The 18,565-nt window shown below is 41.1% G+C and overlaps 1 protein-coding gene across 2 annotated transcripts; it reads right to left on the reverse strand.

The window, feature by feature from the left end:
* Positions 1-3,503: 3,503 nt before the first annotated feature.
* Positions 3,504-14,990, reverse strand: LOC113114417 (ras-related protein Rab-28). 2 transcript variants are annotated; one of them, XM_026281351.1, is made up of 7 exons: positions 14,606-14,985; positions 13,633-13,729; positions 12,812-12,900; positions 12,352-12,481; positions 7,592-7,695; positions 7,187-7,264; positions 3,504-4,017 (listed from the first exon to the last, which is right to left on the reverse strand). In XM_026281351.1, the coding sequence occupies exons 1-7, from the start codon at positions 14,678-14,680 to the stop codon at positions 3,925-3,927; spliced, it is 666 nt and encodes a 221-aa protein (XP_026137136.1). In that variant the 5' UTR covers positions 14,681-14,985; the 3' UTR covers positions 3,504-3,924. The 2 variants fall into 2 exon arrangements, with proteins under 2 accessions (XP_026137136.1, XP_026137137.1); XM_026281352.1 differs by lacking the exons at positions 3,504-4,017; positions 7,187-7,264; positions 7,592-7,695 and adding an exon at positions 10,679-11,319 and having other exon boundaries at positions 14,606-14,990.
* Positions 14,991-18,565: the final 3,575 nt, after the last annotated feature.

The following is an 18,565-nucleotide window of genomic DNA, read 5'->3' on the forward strand; positions in this document are numbered from 1 at the left end:
CCTGTTTCAGGCTTGAGCTGAAGTGATGAGTCCAGGTCCACAACGTCTCCTCTGTTCTCGTGTGTGTGTGTGTGTGTGTGTGTGTGCCAGGGTTCACGGGAAGAGCCCTAAAACACTCCTCTGTGTAAAGGTCACGCGCCTCGAGTTACAGGTCAGCGTGGACGAGACGAACACATGCACGGTTAACACCAATCACGTCTGACGTCACTGCGACAACACTCGTAAAACACACACACACACACACACACACACACACACACAGACACAGACACAGACACACGTTTTGTTTTTGTGAAAAGTGGGGGGCCCGAGACTAGAACTCACACAACCCTTCGATCGGAGTCCGACTCTCTAACCATTAGGCCCACAAGTAAGACATATTGAGTGCAATTAATCTAAAATATTAGAAGAAATATATATTTGGACAACATTTTTTAATATCTTTCAACCAGATTTCGTTCTTTAGAAAATGTTATGCTAATCTTTGAAGATCCTATTTCTGTTTTAAAGAAAACCATGAACAGCAAAACGTTTTTAACGTGTATTAAATCATAGTTTAGGCCGAGATGGTTTCCAAACAATTACAAAAATAATAATATGGCTAATGTTATGAATGTTAATTATGATCATTAAATGGATAGTCCACCCCAAACTAAATCTTTCTGTCATCCTTTATATTGAAGAACATTTTTATCCAAACAATTAATCCATTTTGTGTTAACTACACATGATTGGAATGACAAGAGTAGCTTAAATAAATGACAGAATTTTAATTTCTGAGTGAAATATACCTTGAAGTTCTCGTAATATTAAATAAAATAAATAAACATCCTTCAGGTAACATCTTTTAAACTAGATGTTATGCTAAACTTAAAAAAAAAAAACGCCCTGTTCCTGTTAAGAAGAAAAAGTGAGGTTTTTAATGACACAAAGCTGTTAAATGTTATCTTCTTACCGGTGTTAAATCACACTTTGCGTTTGGATGTTTCGTACCTCTGTTAATGTTGTTTCGAGATGTTCACTTAAAATCTTTCTTCAGTGTTAACGACAAATAATTCGCGCCATCACTCAAAAGCCCGCGCGCGGTCCCCCGGCGGATCGCTGCACATCTGTCAAAACTTCAGCTCTTTTCCTCGCAGTATTTTCCATCATATATTATTCTTTCCTCGCGTCTTCTTCGAGTAGGCCGGGAGTGTGGTGGGTGTTTGAGCTGGAAGCGTCTTACTGTTGTTTTCTTTCCTAAAACACCTGAACAAACAGCGGCCGCGTCAAATGACAGCTTGGCCCTGAGCGGAAGCGCGGGAACCGGACTCTCACGTGCTCAAATCTTAATTTATTCATTTAGGACCGCTGTCAGCACTGCACAACAACAATAATTAACATAAATAAATTATACTTAAACAGATATAAAATGTAGATTAAAAATATTACAAGGTATAATGATATATATATTATATATATATATATATATATATATATATTTTGTGTGTGTGTGTGTGTAAAATCATACACCTTAAAAGTCCAAGGTTGGATAATAACTGTTACATTTAAGTAGATTTAATAAACGTCTTCTAAGTTCTCGTTTTTTTTTTTTTTTTTTTTTCAGAAGATGAAGATCAGAAACACTGGCAGCCAATCAGAATCCATCCTGCTTTAAAACAGCGCAAGCATTTAAAGCGACAGCGCTCTTTTTATTAATAAAGTGTTATCGGGTGCCAGTGTTGATGCTATGGTGTACGGTTTCATGCGTTTTTGTTTTCTTCTCTAGAACACATTCACACCAAAGATGATAACTAGCTTCTGTCACGAAACAAATTCCTCGTATGTTAAACATACCTGGCAATAAAGCTCATTCTGATCTGATTCTGATTCTGATTCTGAACTATATAGTAAAAAATAAAAAAAAACGTTCTAGATTTACCATAATTAATGAAATTTAAAATATAAAATGCTTATTTTTCAGCTCATTAACGATAAATAACAGCACTTAAATGTGACAGAAAGAAAAAAAACTGCAGTACGCTTCTAATAAACGCTAATTACAGTTATCGTTCTTGGTGTGTAACACATCTTTATCCAGGGCTAAAAATACTATAAAGATGCATTAATGATTATTTACTGTAAACCTATATATAATATTTATTATACGGGCTGAAAGCTTAATATGTTTCTCTCTGGTCTTAGCGAAGGTCAAGGAGGAACGGTCCCCCATCGAGGGAAACATATGAACACTGAAGTTTGGAGCGTGTGTTAGTTCTCCATCAGAAGAAGTGATGAGCGCTGGACTCGTTCTGAGCAGCTCGTGTGTAAGTGCTGTCAAGTCGAGACTATTTCAAGCACAATTACTCACTGGCATCACGTTTCAGTAAAATTACAGGCAGACGTTTGAGTGATATTAATATTGGACAATATTCCTGACCACATGTCTACATCCTCCTCCGCATTAATACATCTTCTGACCGTTAGGGATTTGAAAAAACATATTTACTTTTCCAGAGGAATGAAGACGATGGAGAGGGAAGAGAAAAAAAAAACAGACATCCATGTCAACGTGTGTCGTGACATTTATTCCTAAACTACAGCGCTCTACAACACCTGGACAGGCCTGAGTTTACAAATACAGCCAATATTCAGAGATCATACAATGAAACTTCTCTAAGTACAGGATCCCGTGGAAATGAAAACACTCACGCTCACACAAACCAACAAATCACTCAAACAGAGTTAACAGGCCGTCTGCAAACACTCTACACAAGACGTCTCTGTGTGACTCCTGCTTTACTGCAGATCACGGCTCCAATATGATGCTCATAAACGTCTAATATCAGTCATGAGCAAGCAGTCGAGAGACTCCCTCCGGATTTGATCTAATTTTAAGCATAAAAAGGGGGAAATACGTTGTAAAACAAGTCATTATTTCTATAAAATTGATATTTAGTTCTATAAAAAGTTTTTGAACAGTTTTTTTTGTATTTTTTTAAGGTTTCTCTTCTGCTCACCAAGCATTTTTCGTTTTTTTCTGTGAATCTGTGTTAAAGTGTAATGTATTTCTGTGATGCTCCGCTGTATTTTCAGCATCATTCCTCCAGTCTTCAGTGTCACATGATCTTCAGAAATCAGAATAATATGATGATTTACTGCTCAAGAAACATGAAGATTTTGAAAACAGCGGAGTAGATTTATTTTCTTGAAGATTTATTTATTTTTTTTTATGAAAAGAACAGCATTTCTCTAAAATAGAAATCCTTTGAAACGTTATTAATTTCTTTATCATTATTTTGATTAATTTAAAGCATCCTTGCAAAAAAAAAAAAAAAAAAGTATAAATTTCTGTAATTTGTAAAGGTGTAAAATTATGTTAAAAAACCTATTTATTTCAGATAAATACTGATCTATGGATACTGAATAAACATGTTTTAATTGGTTCTATAAATAATAATCAGAACTGTTTTTTGAGCAGTAAATCTGATTTAAACTGTAATAATATTTCACTATATTACTATTTTTGCAAATAAATGCATGCTTGGTGAGCAGAAGAGAATTCTTAAAAAAAAAAAAAAATCAAACTGTTCAAGAACATTTGACTGGTTGTGTACTTTCTCTCCTAACACACACACACACACACACACACACACACACACAGTGTGAGCGAATTCTCCCGCAGATGTGAGATCTCGGCTCGTTCTCAGCTAAATGAACTCCAGCAGCATTTACACACACCGCAGCGCTCTAGAATGACCCGGCATCCGTCTGTCTCGAGCAGATGTTACTGGGTGAAGCTCTGGTACTTGCACACATTAAAGACTGTACATAACACAGCATGTCTACTTGGCAAATGAACGAGGGAGGACAGTATGAAGCAGAATGTGTGACCATGAGTTCAGAGTCCGTCTGCATCAGACGCGAGCGAGACGGAGACGATGATCACTGTATGATGCACATGGAGCTGCGCGGAGGGTTGACGGTTCGAGCCACAGACTCCTGACTGTAGTTCACGATGTCTGCTTTGACCACGTGCTGCAGAAACACAACACACACACAAGAGAAAGAAGAACCGCTATCAACAACATGAGGTGTGTTAAACATCACATCACATCAAGGTTCCTCAAACTGAGCTTGTGAAGGAGCTGCAGGGGGTTTAGGAGCTTAAGGAAAAGCTAATAATCAATTAGATCATAAAAATGTTACATTAAAACAAATCATTTTAAGTGAACCAAATAACACACTAACTGAAATTTTTTTTTAATTTGTTTACCTTCATGTCATGTGATCATAGCCATCATCAGAGAACCTTGAACATACACATGTCATACTACTTAAAATCTCAGGGGTACTTCAAATAAAACTATATTAGAAAGAGGATCAGATAAAAATAAATAAAACAAAGTTGGTGAATTTGTGCATTTTAATGTGATCTGGGTATTTTACATTACATCACACAAAGCTCAGTTTGGGAAACCCTGGTGTAATGCATTTAATAATGCAGATTTAAAAGAAAAACACACCGAATATATATACGTACATTCTTTATCTTTGCTTTTTATAGAACAATATTTACATTTACATTTATTCATTTAGCAGACGCTTTTAGCCAACGCGAATATGTTAAATTTAATTCATCTTTTTAAAGTCTAAAATAAGTCAGATCAGAAAGTAATGTAAAAGTAATCTAAAAAGTAACCTTAAATAAGTAGCCTAGATTACATTAATAACTAAAATTTTCATCATGTAATGTGTAAAAAGTAATGGACTGACTACAATTGGTAAGTAATCCACCCAGCACTGGTAGTGCATCATACAATACAAGATAATAATCATGATTACTGAGCCACACGACTGATGCTACTCACACATAGAGCACACACTACAGAGCAACAAACACACTTCACATCTACACTAAACAATAAAGGGATAGGAGTTTTTGATTGATCTACACAAAACAAAGAAAGAACACACTCACTCTCTCACAAACACATACACTAGCATTAACTCACTCTCGCACTCACTCACACACTCACTCTGGCACGCACGCACTCACTCTGGCACGCACTCACTCTCGCACGCACTCACTCACTCACTCACTCACTCTCGCTCGCACGCACGCACTCACTCTCGCGCACACTCTCTTGCACGCACACACGCACTCTAGCATTCACTCACTCTTGCACTCACTCACACACTCACTCTGGCACGCACTCACTCTCGCACTCTCTCGCACTCACTCACTCTCGCTCGCACGCACGCACTCACTCACTCACTCTCGCACGCACTCTGCTGCACGCAACGCACTCACTCTCGCTCGCACGCACTCACTCACTCACTCACTCACTCACTCACTCACTCACTCACTCACTCACTCACTCACTCACTCACTCACTCACTCTCTCTCTCTCGCACGCACGCACTCACTCTCGCGCACACTCTCTTGCACGCACGCACGCACTCTAGCATTCACTCACTCTTGCACTCACTCACACACTCACTCTGGCACGCACTCACTCTCGCACTCTCTCGCACTCACTCACTCTCGCTCGCACGCACGCACTCACTCACTCACTCTCGCACGCACTCTGCTGCACGCAACGCACTCACTCTCGCTCGCACGCACTCACTCACTCACTCACTCACTCACTCACTCACTCACTCACTCACGTCACTCTCTCTCTCTCGCACGCACGCACTCACTCACTCACTCTCGCGCACACTCTCTTGCACGCACGCACGCACTCTAGCATTCACTCACTCTTGCACTCACTCACACACTCACTCTGGCACGCACTCACTCTCGCACGCACTCACTCACTCTCGCACGCACGCACTCACTCACTCTCGCACGCACTCTGCTGAACGCAACGCACTCACTCTCGCTCGCACGCACTCACTCACTCACTCTCGCACACACTCACTCACTCACTCTCGCTCGCACGCACGCACTCACTCTCGCGCACACTCTCTTGCACGCACGCACGCACTCTAGCACACACTCACTCTCGCACGCACGCACTCACTCACTCACTCTCGCACGCACACACTCATGCACTCACGCACTCACTCTCGCACGCACTCACTCACTCACTCTCGCACGCACGCACCTCACTCTCGCACGCCACGCACTCACTCACTCTCGCACGCACACACTCTCGCACGCACACACTCTCGTACGCACGCACTCTCGTACGCACGCACTCTCGCACGCACGCACGCACTCACTCACTCACTCTCGCACACACTCACTCACTCTCTCTCGCACGCACACACTCACTCACTCACTCACCTCACTCACTCTCTCTCGCACGCACGCACGCACTCACTCTCGCGCACATTCTCTTGCACGCACGCACGCACTCTAGCATTCACTCACTCTTGCACTCACTCACACACTCACTCTGGCACGCACTCAGTCTCGCACGCACTCACTCTCGCACGCACTCACTCTCGCACGCACTCACTCACTCACTCTCGCACACACTCACTCACTCACTCTCGCTCGCACGCACGCACTCACTCACACTCTCTTGCACGCCCGCACGCACTCTAGCACACACTCACTCTCGCACGCACGCACTCTCGCACGCACTCACTCATGCACTCACGCACTCACTCACTCACTCACTCTCGCACGCACGCACGCACTCACTCTCGCACGCACGCACTCACTCTCGCACGCACTCACTCACTCTCGCACGCACTCACTCTCGCACGCACGCACTCACTCACTCTCGCACCCACGCATGCACGCACTCACTCACTCTCGCACGCACTCACTCTCGCACGCACTCATTCACACACACACTCTGTCACTCACTCACTCACTCAGACTGTTATTGGACAGAGCAGATTTTGCTCTGATTGGTCTCTTGTCTGATTGGTCCCTCATCCTGAGGATAGTCCACCAACTCTGCTTTGACAATACGCTACATACACACACACACACACACACACACAGACAATGGAAACAGAGAAATTGAGAAAAACAGAAGAGTAAAATGAGGTTACATGCATTAGATAAAGAAAAAAATAAAGATAAAATGACAGAAGATGATTTACAGATATAAGAGAATGTGTTTAAATGTGTAATAGCTGAACACAAACACACACAGTGTCAGATGTGAACTGATCGAAGTCTTAGTATGAATGTGTTTGAACAGAGGTGGAGTAAAGAGAAACAAACACAGATCATAGTCACCTGTGACTGCTCCATCTCAGCCTTATTCAGCTTTATGCCTAAAATCTCAGCTGCCAGCCTCTGGAAACACAGAAACACCTGCAAACACACCGAATAAACACTGACACGCAGCAGAACACCACAGAGAATCGCTCACATGTCCAACCCAGTCTCAGGAGAAGACATTTGTGCAATGTGGCAAAATCATGAGATTTCACAACTGTACAAAAACAAGCCAAGTCTAAACCTAACCATAAGACCAGAAACACACTTAACACAAGTATTAAAAACAGTCAGAATTGTTATATAAAAAGTAATAAGTACCTTTTTATATTTATATTCTGTTTATTATTATTTTTATATATTTGTTTGTGTGTGTATATAAATATATGTAAATACACGTTTATGTGTTTGTGTGTTACTCACAGAGTCTCCCGTCTTCGCAGACACAAACTGACTGACCAGTCCATTTTCCTGACAGAATCGCTGATGTTTCTCCATCTTCACTGTCCGCATGTGCTCCAGATCAACTGCACACACACACACACACACACACACACACACACACACACACACACACACACAGTAGTTGAGTGGCTCTGAATTCTGCTGGTTTGACTGGAATCACTGATATACACCTCTGGCCGACACACCACAGTAAAACCCAATCATCACGTCTGATTCTGTCTGCTGGCATGTAAATCAGAACGATGTGTTATTTCAACAAGCTGATTTTATGAGTTATTTGTGTCTCACACTGAAAACAACATTCAGCTGAGCTTCTGATCCACAGAAAATGACGGTCATCTAGAGTCTGAACAGAAGTGTTCTGAGCTGCTTTCACACACCTGCACACACAGGATACCAGACCTGAGGGCACACACACACACACACACACACACACACACGTGTCCTGTGATCACGCTGCTCAGCGTCATGTGTGATCCAGCATCACTGTCAGCAGGACTGTGATTCAGTGAGAGCTCAACAATGGTGCTGTGACACAGTGTGTGTGTGTATGTGTGTGTGTGTGTGTGTGAGGTCACTGCAGGGTCACGCACAGGTCAGGGCACAGGGGTCACGCAGGAGATTCACCCCAGCTCCATTTACACTGCTCTTACAGACACACACCTGCATTTGTGTGTGTGTGTGTGTCATATTTCACCAACTCTGAATAAACAAACAACCAGAACCAGCTCAGTGGTAATAATAAATAACTATAATATAATAATAATAATAATAATAATAATAATAATAATAATAATAATAATAATAAATAATTTTGAAAAATGAAATCTTTTTTCAATCCTATATTAAATTGCAATTGTCATTTTACAAAAACTGTCAACTGAACAGTAAAATGAAATCATCATTATTACTATTATTATTAAATGCTTTTATTTTACAGTGAATGTTTCTTATTTCAAGATATTACAGTAATACAAATTAGAGCAAATTAATCACTTTTTTGGCCAAATTCCTCTGCAAATTGGAGCTTTTGAAATCTTATTTAAAAATATGTTTTTATCAGAAGAAACCCAGTTGGATCTGTTCCCCAGACAGCAGCGTTGTCTCCGGGACGGCCGTGTGCTCGTGTGCGGATCACTTTCACGTCACAGGATCTCAGTGACAGGCCTCATTCATTACCAGCACAAGCCCTGAACAGAAATATTTAGCTAAAAGCTATTGTTACCAAATATAGCGTCCAGATCCCCAGAACAGAGTTATTGTAGATCTCTGCTTACATCCTGAAGAACAGAGCCATGTTATTCTGCTCCGAGCTGAGCGTCACGGTGAGACACACACACACACACACACACACACACACACACACACTCTCCTCCAGGGGCCGGCCGCGGATCAGGGGCCACTTCTCTGCTCTCATCTAATCTAAAGCTAATCTCTGTCAGACAGATTCAGAGGAGGCTCAAGATACTGAGAGACCGATGGCTGCTCCTGCCCTGTTTACCTGGAGCCCTGCACACACTCACACACACACACACACCACAGCGTTCACTACAGGCATCGGAGCCCCCACAGAAGAGAGAGGGGCGGGGTCAGCAGAGCTCATTAACATTTAAAGGGACATGCACCATAACGGCTCACAGTGAACAGAGCTGTTTTAACACTATCACTGAAACATTTTAACCAAAGCATGTTACAGACTTTTCATTATGACCCTGAAGAATCATGTCAACTTGTGGAAAATTGGCATCCAGTGACTCCTTTAAAGTAGATCCATTGTCATGAATGTCAGCATTTCTGTCTTGTTTCCAGTACAAATATCTAAACATTCTTGAAATCAAGTTACACTTAGCTAAGTGATGACAAAAGATATGAACAAAAACAGAAATACTAAAGAAAAGCACAACTTTCTGCAGAGCATGAGCTGCAATATCCTCAAAAAGCATGTTGAACTGATGTAAACCAGAAGTAGAGCTCAAGACTAATTTATTCTGAGGATGTCCCGAGCTGATCTCAAGTATCAGAGCTGATAGAGTATTCTTTTTAATTATCGGTATCATAAGCCGATCCTTATTTTAAGTCAGCTGTAATGCTGGTGTCATACAGGAGGTGTCAGTATTCTCCTTCCAGCAGATTTGCCAACCACCATTAAAACCAAAAGAAGAAAAGCAGGACCAGTGAGGTCTGTTCTAGTGCGTCACACACCTTTAACCTTCTGCCTTCAGTGTATCTGATGCACACTTCTGTAAGGATTACAGTCTCACACACACACACACACACACACACACACACACACACACACACACAGCATCAGACGTGACGTCAGTGGCAGCTCTGGACATTTAACAGAGACTGACTTGACTCAAACACATTAGAGAGCATGAGCAGAGTTTACCGTCCACTCTTCCCCATTAGCAGGACAGCAGGCGAGTGAGAGGTCAAAGGTCAACACCCGCTGATGTGCGACGCTAAGTGACTGTAAACACAGGAGCGTCGGTTCACGTCAACACTCGGGAGCTGTGATCTAGTGCAGATCCACACGAAGCCATTACAGGAGGAGAGTGTGTGTGTGTGTGTGTGTGTGTGTGTGTGAGAGAGAGACTCATACAGCTTTATGGATCCTCAGGCGTGTTGAAAGCCAACAAAAGCCCCAGTGCTGAAGAGGCCACACAAGACGCTCACACACACACAGTATCAGACACACACTTTCCTTCTGTACTGGTATAGACACACACACACACACACACACACACACACACACATACACGCGTGTGTGAGGCGTAATGGCCCGTGATGTACCACACAGGCTGGTCTCAGCAGCACCATGTGCACCAATATTTACCCAACGACTCAAGCGGCACATGGAGAACTTTCCACACACACATGTCACTGAAAGAGATCACATGACCCTGATCCTGAGCTCTGATTGGTGCTCTGACTCGAGTCATCTGACTGCTGAATGCTACAACAAACATCAGCACACACACAGATACATGTTACACACACACACACACACACACACACACACACACACACACACACGTTACAAGTGCACACACACACAGTGTAGTGTTGTGGTCAGATTGTGTTTTATCATAGACGCTAGTAGTAGTTTATTTCAGAGAACAGGTGAAATGGCTTTCAGTGCTGAATCTGTGTAGCAGGTTTGAGCCGAACACAACAGCAGGGTTAAACTAGAGCTCGGTCAATCTTTCCTCTCTGAAGAGGTCCACATGCAGTCATACTGAAACACCATTACAGTTATGTTATGTTTGCAGGAAGCACAGATTCACTTGAATCGTTACGTTGATACATACAATAAAATTGAATAACATTCTGTCAGTTTAATACGAGCGAGAGATCTGTGCTGAAACGGCTTTATTCTGATCCTCAGATCGATGATGTGTGTGTGTTATGAGTGTGTGTGATAGATGGGGGGGGGTTTAATCAGAGAATGTATGATTCTGACCTGTGACCTCTGCTGACCCCTGTGTGTGTGTGTGCGCAGATTAAACATGACCAGTGCTGTGATGAAGTGCTGGAGCTGTTTGTGTGTTTCTTCAGGATGCCGTTCATGGGTTTAAGAGCTTGTAAATGATCCGCTGCTCTTCTGATCATGAGCAGACTCAAACCTCTTTCTTTCGTCTAGGACGCTGTGTCTGTCTCTCTCTCAGTCTTTTGGGAATCGTCTGCAGAGAAAGTGAGCACTGTTTTTCTTTCTTCTCTTTTTGTTTTAGTTGTTAAGCTTGTGTGTGTGTGTGTGTGTGTGTGTATATGTGTGTGTGTGTGTGTGTGTGTGTGTGTGTAGACCTACATGTTCCCATGAAGATGAAGAGTTGAGGGCAGACCTCACAAATATAGATTCATTTTTATAGCGGTCTCACACACACACACACACACACACGCACACACACACGCACACACAGTATAATGATGATTCTATTTAAATTCTAAAATGTAATGATTATTTACTGTTGTACAATAAAATAATTGATCACTGTACAGTATTTATTTTTAATCAAAGGTGGTACAACAATAACCAGGATGTAGACTGTATTCAAACATGGACGTAATGTCTGTGATGTCACCCACAGGTTTCAGAAGAGAGTTTTTGAAACCAAAAGTGGGCGGAGCGTCACCGCACGTCACTCTGGGGTGACCAAAAATGGGTAAAAAGGCGGGAGCTGGTGCTGAAGCCACGCCCACCTAGCGTGACGGCAGTGTCAACAGCGGAAAACCACCTGTCACTCAAGTGGCCACGCCCTTAATTATGCAGAACTTTAAGGCTTCATATAATTTAAACGGATGAGTTATAAAAAAATTCACCCTCCTACAGTTGTCATGAAGGGCAAAATTAGCAATATAGACCAAAATCTTTTTTTGCACCAGGCTGTAAACGTTTTTTTCTGCTGTAAAGTTGGGCATTTTAACATGAGGAGTGTATGGGAGTGACCCCCTTCTGCACCAGCCTCAAGCGGCCGGTCGATGAAATACAGCTTTAGTCACTTCTGTGTGGGCTTCACGAGAGAGAGAGAGAGGCTGACGCATGGTCTGTACGTCTGTGAGTGTGTGTGTGTGTGTGTGTGTGTGTGTGTGTGGGTCTGTGAGTGTGTGAGTGTTTGTGTGTGTGTGTGTGTGTGTGTGTGTGTGTGTGAGTGTGTGTGTGTGTGTGTGTGTCTGTGTGTGAGTGTGTGTGTGTGTGTGTGTGTGTGTGTACTCACTCTTGTTCCCGATCAGTGATATCGCCGGCTGTGTGTCAGACTCTTCGTTGGCTTTTCTCACCATGTTCAGCCAATCTTCAAGATTCTCAAAGCTCTGAGAATTAGTGATGTCATAGACCAGGAGCACACCCTGCTCACACACACACACACACACACATTAACATCATCACCTGGGTTTCATCACAAGACATTTAGCAGAATTACACAAACACACACACACACCTTCCCAAAAGCAGCAAATGTGTGTGAGCAGCAGGTGGCGCTAGAACCTGAATGTGTGTGTGTGTGTGTGTGTGTGTCTGTGTTTGTTGTTACCTGCTCTCTGTCTGTGTGTGTGTGTGTGTGTGTGTGTGTTTGTGTGAGTATCTTTGTTTGTTGTTACCTGCTCTCTGTCTGTGTGTGTGTGTGTGTGTGTGTGTGTGTGTGTGTGTGTGTGTGTGTGTGAGTGAGTGTGTGTCACCTGTGCTCCGTAGATGTACTTGTCGAGCATCTTTCCTCCAATCGTCTGTCCTCCGATGTCCCACACCTGCAGCGTCACGTTCAGGTTTCCTTCGACACGAGTGAAACAGGATTAGAGCTGAACTCATCATCATCATCATCATCATCATCATCATCATCAGTGCTGAACTAATCCTGCTCTGAACACCATCTTCTCTTTAACATCCCGGTCACGACTCCAAGAGGAAGTTTAAATCTTACAGTTAAACACTATATAAAACAATCAAAGTGTCAGTAACACTTTATGTTGTTCAAATCAAGTTCTTAGCAATGCATTTTACTAATCAAAAATGAAGTTTTGATATATTTACAGTAGGAGATTTACTAAATACCTTCATGAACATGATCTTTACTTAATATCCTAATAAAAGAGAAATGTATAATTTTGAGTTTTTGTGTGTCCTGTGCTGCTGTGTGATCATATAGAATGTAATATAATAATATATGACGATGATAGATGATGAAACTGTAAACAGAATAGTTTCTGTCCAGTCACTGAAGCTCCGAGCGTTCCAGTCAGTAGAGTCAGACTATACAGTCATGTGTAGATACTGCTCTTCACGCGCTTCTGTAAAGATGGGTTCTTTATTTATTCTACAGTTCAGTCTTGACGGTAAGAGACGAGCTGCTTCTGAATGTGCTGACGCTCAGAACACATCCAGAACATCACAAGATCAAACACAGACTGGTCTAGATTGGGCACTTATTATTATAGAAAGTAAATTCTGCTTGTGTGTGTGTGGGGGGTGTGTGTGTGTGTGTGTGTGTGTGTGTGTGTCTAACCTGGCAGGGTGATTCTCTTGAGGAAGAAGTCCAGTCCTATTGTTTGTTTATACTGTTTCCCAAAAGCCTCTTGTGCAAATCGGATGGCCAGAGAAGTCTGAAAACACACACACACACACACATTAGAACAGTTGAAATCGAATGACATTGTTCTAAGCTCCGCCTCCCCTCTGGTTATAAAGGGAGGGGAGTGGCTAAAGGATGAGAACATCTTTGATTGACAGGTGTTTCACACAGAGTGCCACAGCCAATCAGATCGTGTCTGTGTGCTGTGAGAGACGGCCCAGATTCCCATCACCACACACACACACACACACACACACACACACACTGTGGTCAGGTTGGTGTGCTGATGATGGCTGTAAGTTTAACAGACAGCACTCTTCACAGTGAGACCAGCAGCAGATTCACTCACTACCCACAGACTTCAGCTTGTCATCTTAAGATTTCATTCAGTGCAACCCAACACAGTTAAACAATAAGAAATAACAGCATATTATCTAACCAGTGTATAAAGTCAGGCTCATAATTCTAGTCTAATTTTGTCATCATATTAGAGTTGTAGGTTTGTCCAGAGAGGATTGTGGAGTCCTCTTTTTACCAGAAATCAGAAAACAAACACATTTCACCATGTTTTTAGGAGTAAACTGTAGTAGAAATCCTTGTGAAAGATATAAGAAAACACCTCCAGAATACAGAGAGGAGTAACACTGAGAAGTTTGGTGTTTGTAAGAGAATAAACTCTGTAAAGATTGAGATCTACAGACACAAACAGAGTAGCATACAGTGTGGTATTTCATTAGGCTATAATAACATGTCTGATTCGTGTTTATTGGTGTATATATCCATTAATGTGAAGGCTATTTGCATGTAATCCTCCGTGTGTTCATTAAGCGAGTGTGTTGTGCAGCAGGACTGAATCTGATCTGCTGATGATTGTGATCAGATGATAAGAGTTCTCCTGGATCTGTACCTTCCCGGATGCTCCGTCTCCCAGCAGCACGATCTTCAGCTGCCGCTCCTGGATCTCCTCCTCAGAGTCCGACATCCCTCGCAGATCACGACACACACACGCGGTCACGAACCGAACTCACGCCGTTAATCACGGAGAAGCGGAGATTTAAGAGCAGCGCGATGATAATCTGATCACGATCCGCTCGCCGCCATCTTTCCTCGGAGCGAACCAACACACCTTCATCAACGCCACCGCGAGCCGAGCTCCAACACGAGGTTCAACCGCTGTGTGACGTCACCGTCTCACAAATATCCAGCTAAACTCAGCAGTTATCAGTTTACTGTTTAATTCTGGAGCGAGCGCGATTTACTGTGTTTGTGTGAACAGCGCACCCTCGATGCGCAGGAGTGGACTCGTCCTCCGTGACGCTTCCCTGTCGCCATGGACACAGAGAGCGCGCGCGCGCGCGAGGGAGATGGGCGGGGGGTTAAATAAAGCATATTTTAACATTAAATCAAAGATTTACAACAACATTGTTGTTTTATCAATTAAAATAAAATTAAAACTCCATCATCAATAACACATAAAACTTAAATAATACCCCAAATAAATAAAAAACACATTCATAAACACACACACACACACACACACACACACACACACATTTATTATACATGTATAATATAATAATTATTTTATTCTGTTCGTGCAATAATCAATGCTTTGACAATACTGTGCAAGTCAAGGCAATAAAGCTCACTTGAATTGAATTGAAACGAGAGATGATATTTGTTCTACTGCTCTAAAAGCATAGCCTTCATGCATGTATTATTTATTTATTTCATTTCTGTTGTAGAATTAATGTAAATATGATTTGTCATGACAACAAATCACACATTACATAGACATGATAAAAAGTATACTGTACTGCCAAAATATCCAAAATTAAAACAGTTTAGAACAATGGAAATATGATTTGAACAAGATTTCGTGAAAGCATTGATGTGTGTGAAGAAAGTCACAAACATCTCTTGATGAAACAATAAAAACGCCAGACCCAAACAAAACCACTAAACTGGCTAATTACTTTAACCAAACTAAGGAGAGACTAATTCTCTCTAGATGAGATGAAGTGACCAGGATCTTGGAAAACAAAAACAAGCCAACGCAGAAAGAGTGAGGATTCACTGGAGAGATCCTGAATGATGTTTTTTTAGAAAAAAAAAAAATTTTTTCAATGCAAAGTATTATATATCCATCAAATATGTTGGTGATACTAAACTCGTTGTCATGCCAAACAATATTTGAGCAGTAAAAGGGTTAAAATATAGAATATGTTAGAGAAGATGAATATGTGATCTGATCTCATGAATCAATCAATAGACTTATGGATATATTGAATAAAACTATACTATATTTGATGTGAATGTTATTACTGAGAATGTACTATGTGATATATCTGCAACTTTGATTATGAGGATATTGGAGCCTTTTATTCACTAGAGCAAACAATATAATTCAACTTAATTATAATAAACTGGGAAGATCACAAAGTATCTTTACTTTACTTTATTTATCTGAACTTAAAAGTCAGGAATCAAATGATAAAACCACGGTGCATTGATACTTATACTGCGAGTAAAACCATGTACAAACACTTGCTACTTTTAAACATTATTATTAATAATAATAATAATAATATAGCACTATAGCACTGTACTTTATTTTACGATTTTAATTTATTATTAAAAAAACACTTTGTATCTGTATTATATGATCTTGGTCTTAATAAAGCACTGTTTTGGGTGTGTCTGGTGTCATATGATGAGGGAAACACACACACACACACACACACACACACACACACACAGTTCCTCCTTACAGAAAGCAAATCAACAAATATCACCAGGATATCTCTTTAGATCTAACTTCATTTGACTGCAATTACACAATCACTTGTTAAAGTGAAAATAAATGGCTCAACACATTTGTCTGAGTCTAAATGTTAAAGATTTCTCCACCCCAGAGATCAAATATCACATGTGCGTTTCTATTTCATCTATTATCTGAGTGTGAATCTGGCTAAAAACCTACAGACCTGAGCTCTGATAACACACAAAAACACACTCCGCTGTACTCTCAGAGATCTCAGACCCTCCACAGACTCCAGATCACTCCAGAGTCCCGTCTCTCAAGCTTTCATTCATCAACACATCATCTGAGAACATTTCCAAGGTGAGATTTCAATATGCTGTGCACAGTCAGAATGAGAAAAACCAACAACAAGAATAGATCTGCTCTGAAAGTTTTCATAAAGTCATGGAGAGGTTTGACCTAATGCAGCTCCCGGGATCTCTAGACTGAAATAAATCATCAGACAGACACAGAGAGACGGTGAGATCACCACTGGCTTTCCACAAGTGCTAAACGGACCGTTACGAACTCTAGGAACATCCCTCACTATTATAACAGCATTATAACACTATTATATCAGTATAAATGATCGAGAGGCTCGGATCACTATTCCAATTTATTCAATAAACATTTGCTTGCTTTAAGAGTTTATCTGAGATAATGCACACAAAATATACACTATGCATTTGGATTATTGCAATTTAAATTATAGCTATTAAAGAGAAAAAATATATTTGCAAACTGTGCACTGACTTAGGCCTACCCTAAGACATAAACTGCAATAAGATAAATAAAAAATGTGTTTTATACTAAATATAGGAACATAACAGCTTCATAAAAAAAATAAAAAAATAATAAAAATAAATAAATATGCCTGAATCTGTAATGTTAACACACACGAGAGGTTTGAGTTAAAAAATAAACTTGAGTTCAGATTAGGCGCCTAAACTGCTGAAGAAACGCTTTTAGTGAGCTATTGTTTTTGTTTTTATTCATGTAGTTGAGCATTAACATGCCATTTTGTTTCATCAAATTTATAATTACACTTATATTTATCACAAATGTATATACACACACAGAGAGAGAGACTAGAACAGAGAAAAATCACTACATACAATGATAAAAATAATGAATTGTTATTATTATTATTGACCCAAGTGTGTTAGCCTATTTATAATTATTACAAGGCATAACTGACATTACATGAGCGCTTAGACGAAACAATTGTAATAGTTATAATAATAATAATAATAATAATAATAAAAGAGTCTTAATGTGAGTTGCCTGATGTGAATTTTTATTTTTATTTAAAAGCAAGGAAATGTTTTCGGGGCGCTCTTAAATATTCCATTTATTGCAGAAACATCCCAAAAGTCAAGTTGGAGTGTAATTGGACATGATAATTAGACAAGATAATTAGAGTGATGCTGTGACATGTTAACTGCTGGAGGCGCGAGGTTAAACACGCACGCACCTGTAAAGCATTTCCACGCGCGAGACATCTGCTTCACATCACACTCTTCATCTGCGGGATTACCGACGATCCGATGACCGGAGAACCGAGCAGCTGCAGAGAGATCCACCGAGAAACCGCTGCAGGGCCCGAGCACGTGAAGAGAAAACAGAGGTTAATTCAATTAGGAGTTAAATGACTGCCTCGCAGGTGGACCGCGAGAGCCAAGTGTCTGAAATGGCCATTTTCTTTCATTAAACGTGAAACTTGATCTAGAACAACAACTGGCTCATGTCTGTGCGCGGGAAATGATTGCCCTGATTACGCGCCATTATGTGTGACAGGCGCGCTCTATTAGCGTGTATAAAGAAATGGTCTTTGACGTCCGAAATTTGACCAAAAATATACAGGCATTCACGGAATAGTAAAAGAGTAGGCTACTTATGAACTGGGAAATTGCGAGGCCTCGTTAAAATTGCAAGTCCTGTCAAAATATGAACTAGACTATAGTAGACTAGATGACAAATGACACGCGGGAAACACAACAGAGCGATCATTACACGACGACATCTAATAACTACGACAAAACTCCTTGCCCTCTTCAGAATAAA

This window comes from Carassius auratus, chromosome 14 (assembly GCF_003368295.1).
Source record: "Carassius auratus strain Wakin chromosome 14, ASM336829v1, whole genome shotgun sequence".
Taxonomy (NCBI): Eukaryota; Metazoa; Chordata; class Actinopteri; order Cypriniformes; family Cyprinidae; genus Carassius; species Carassius auratus.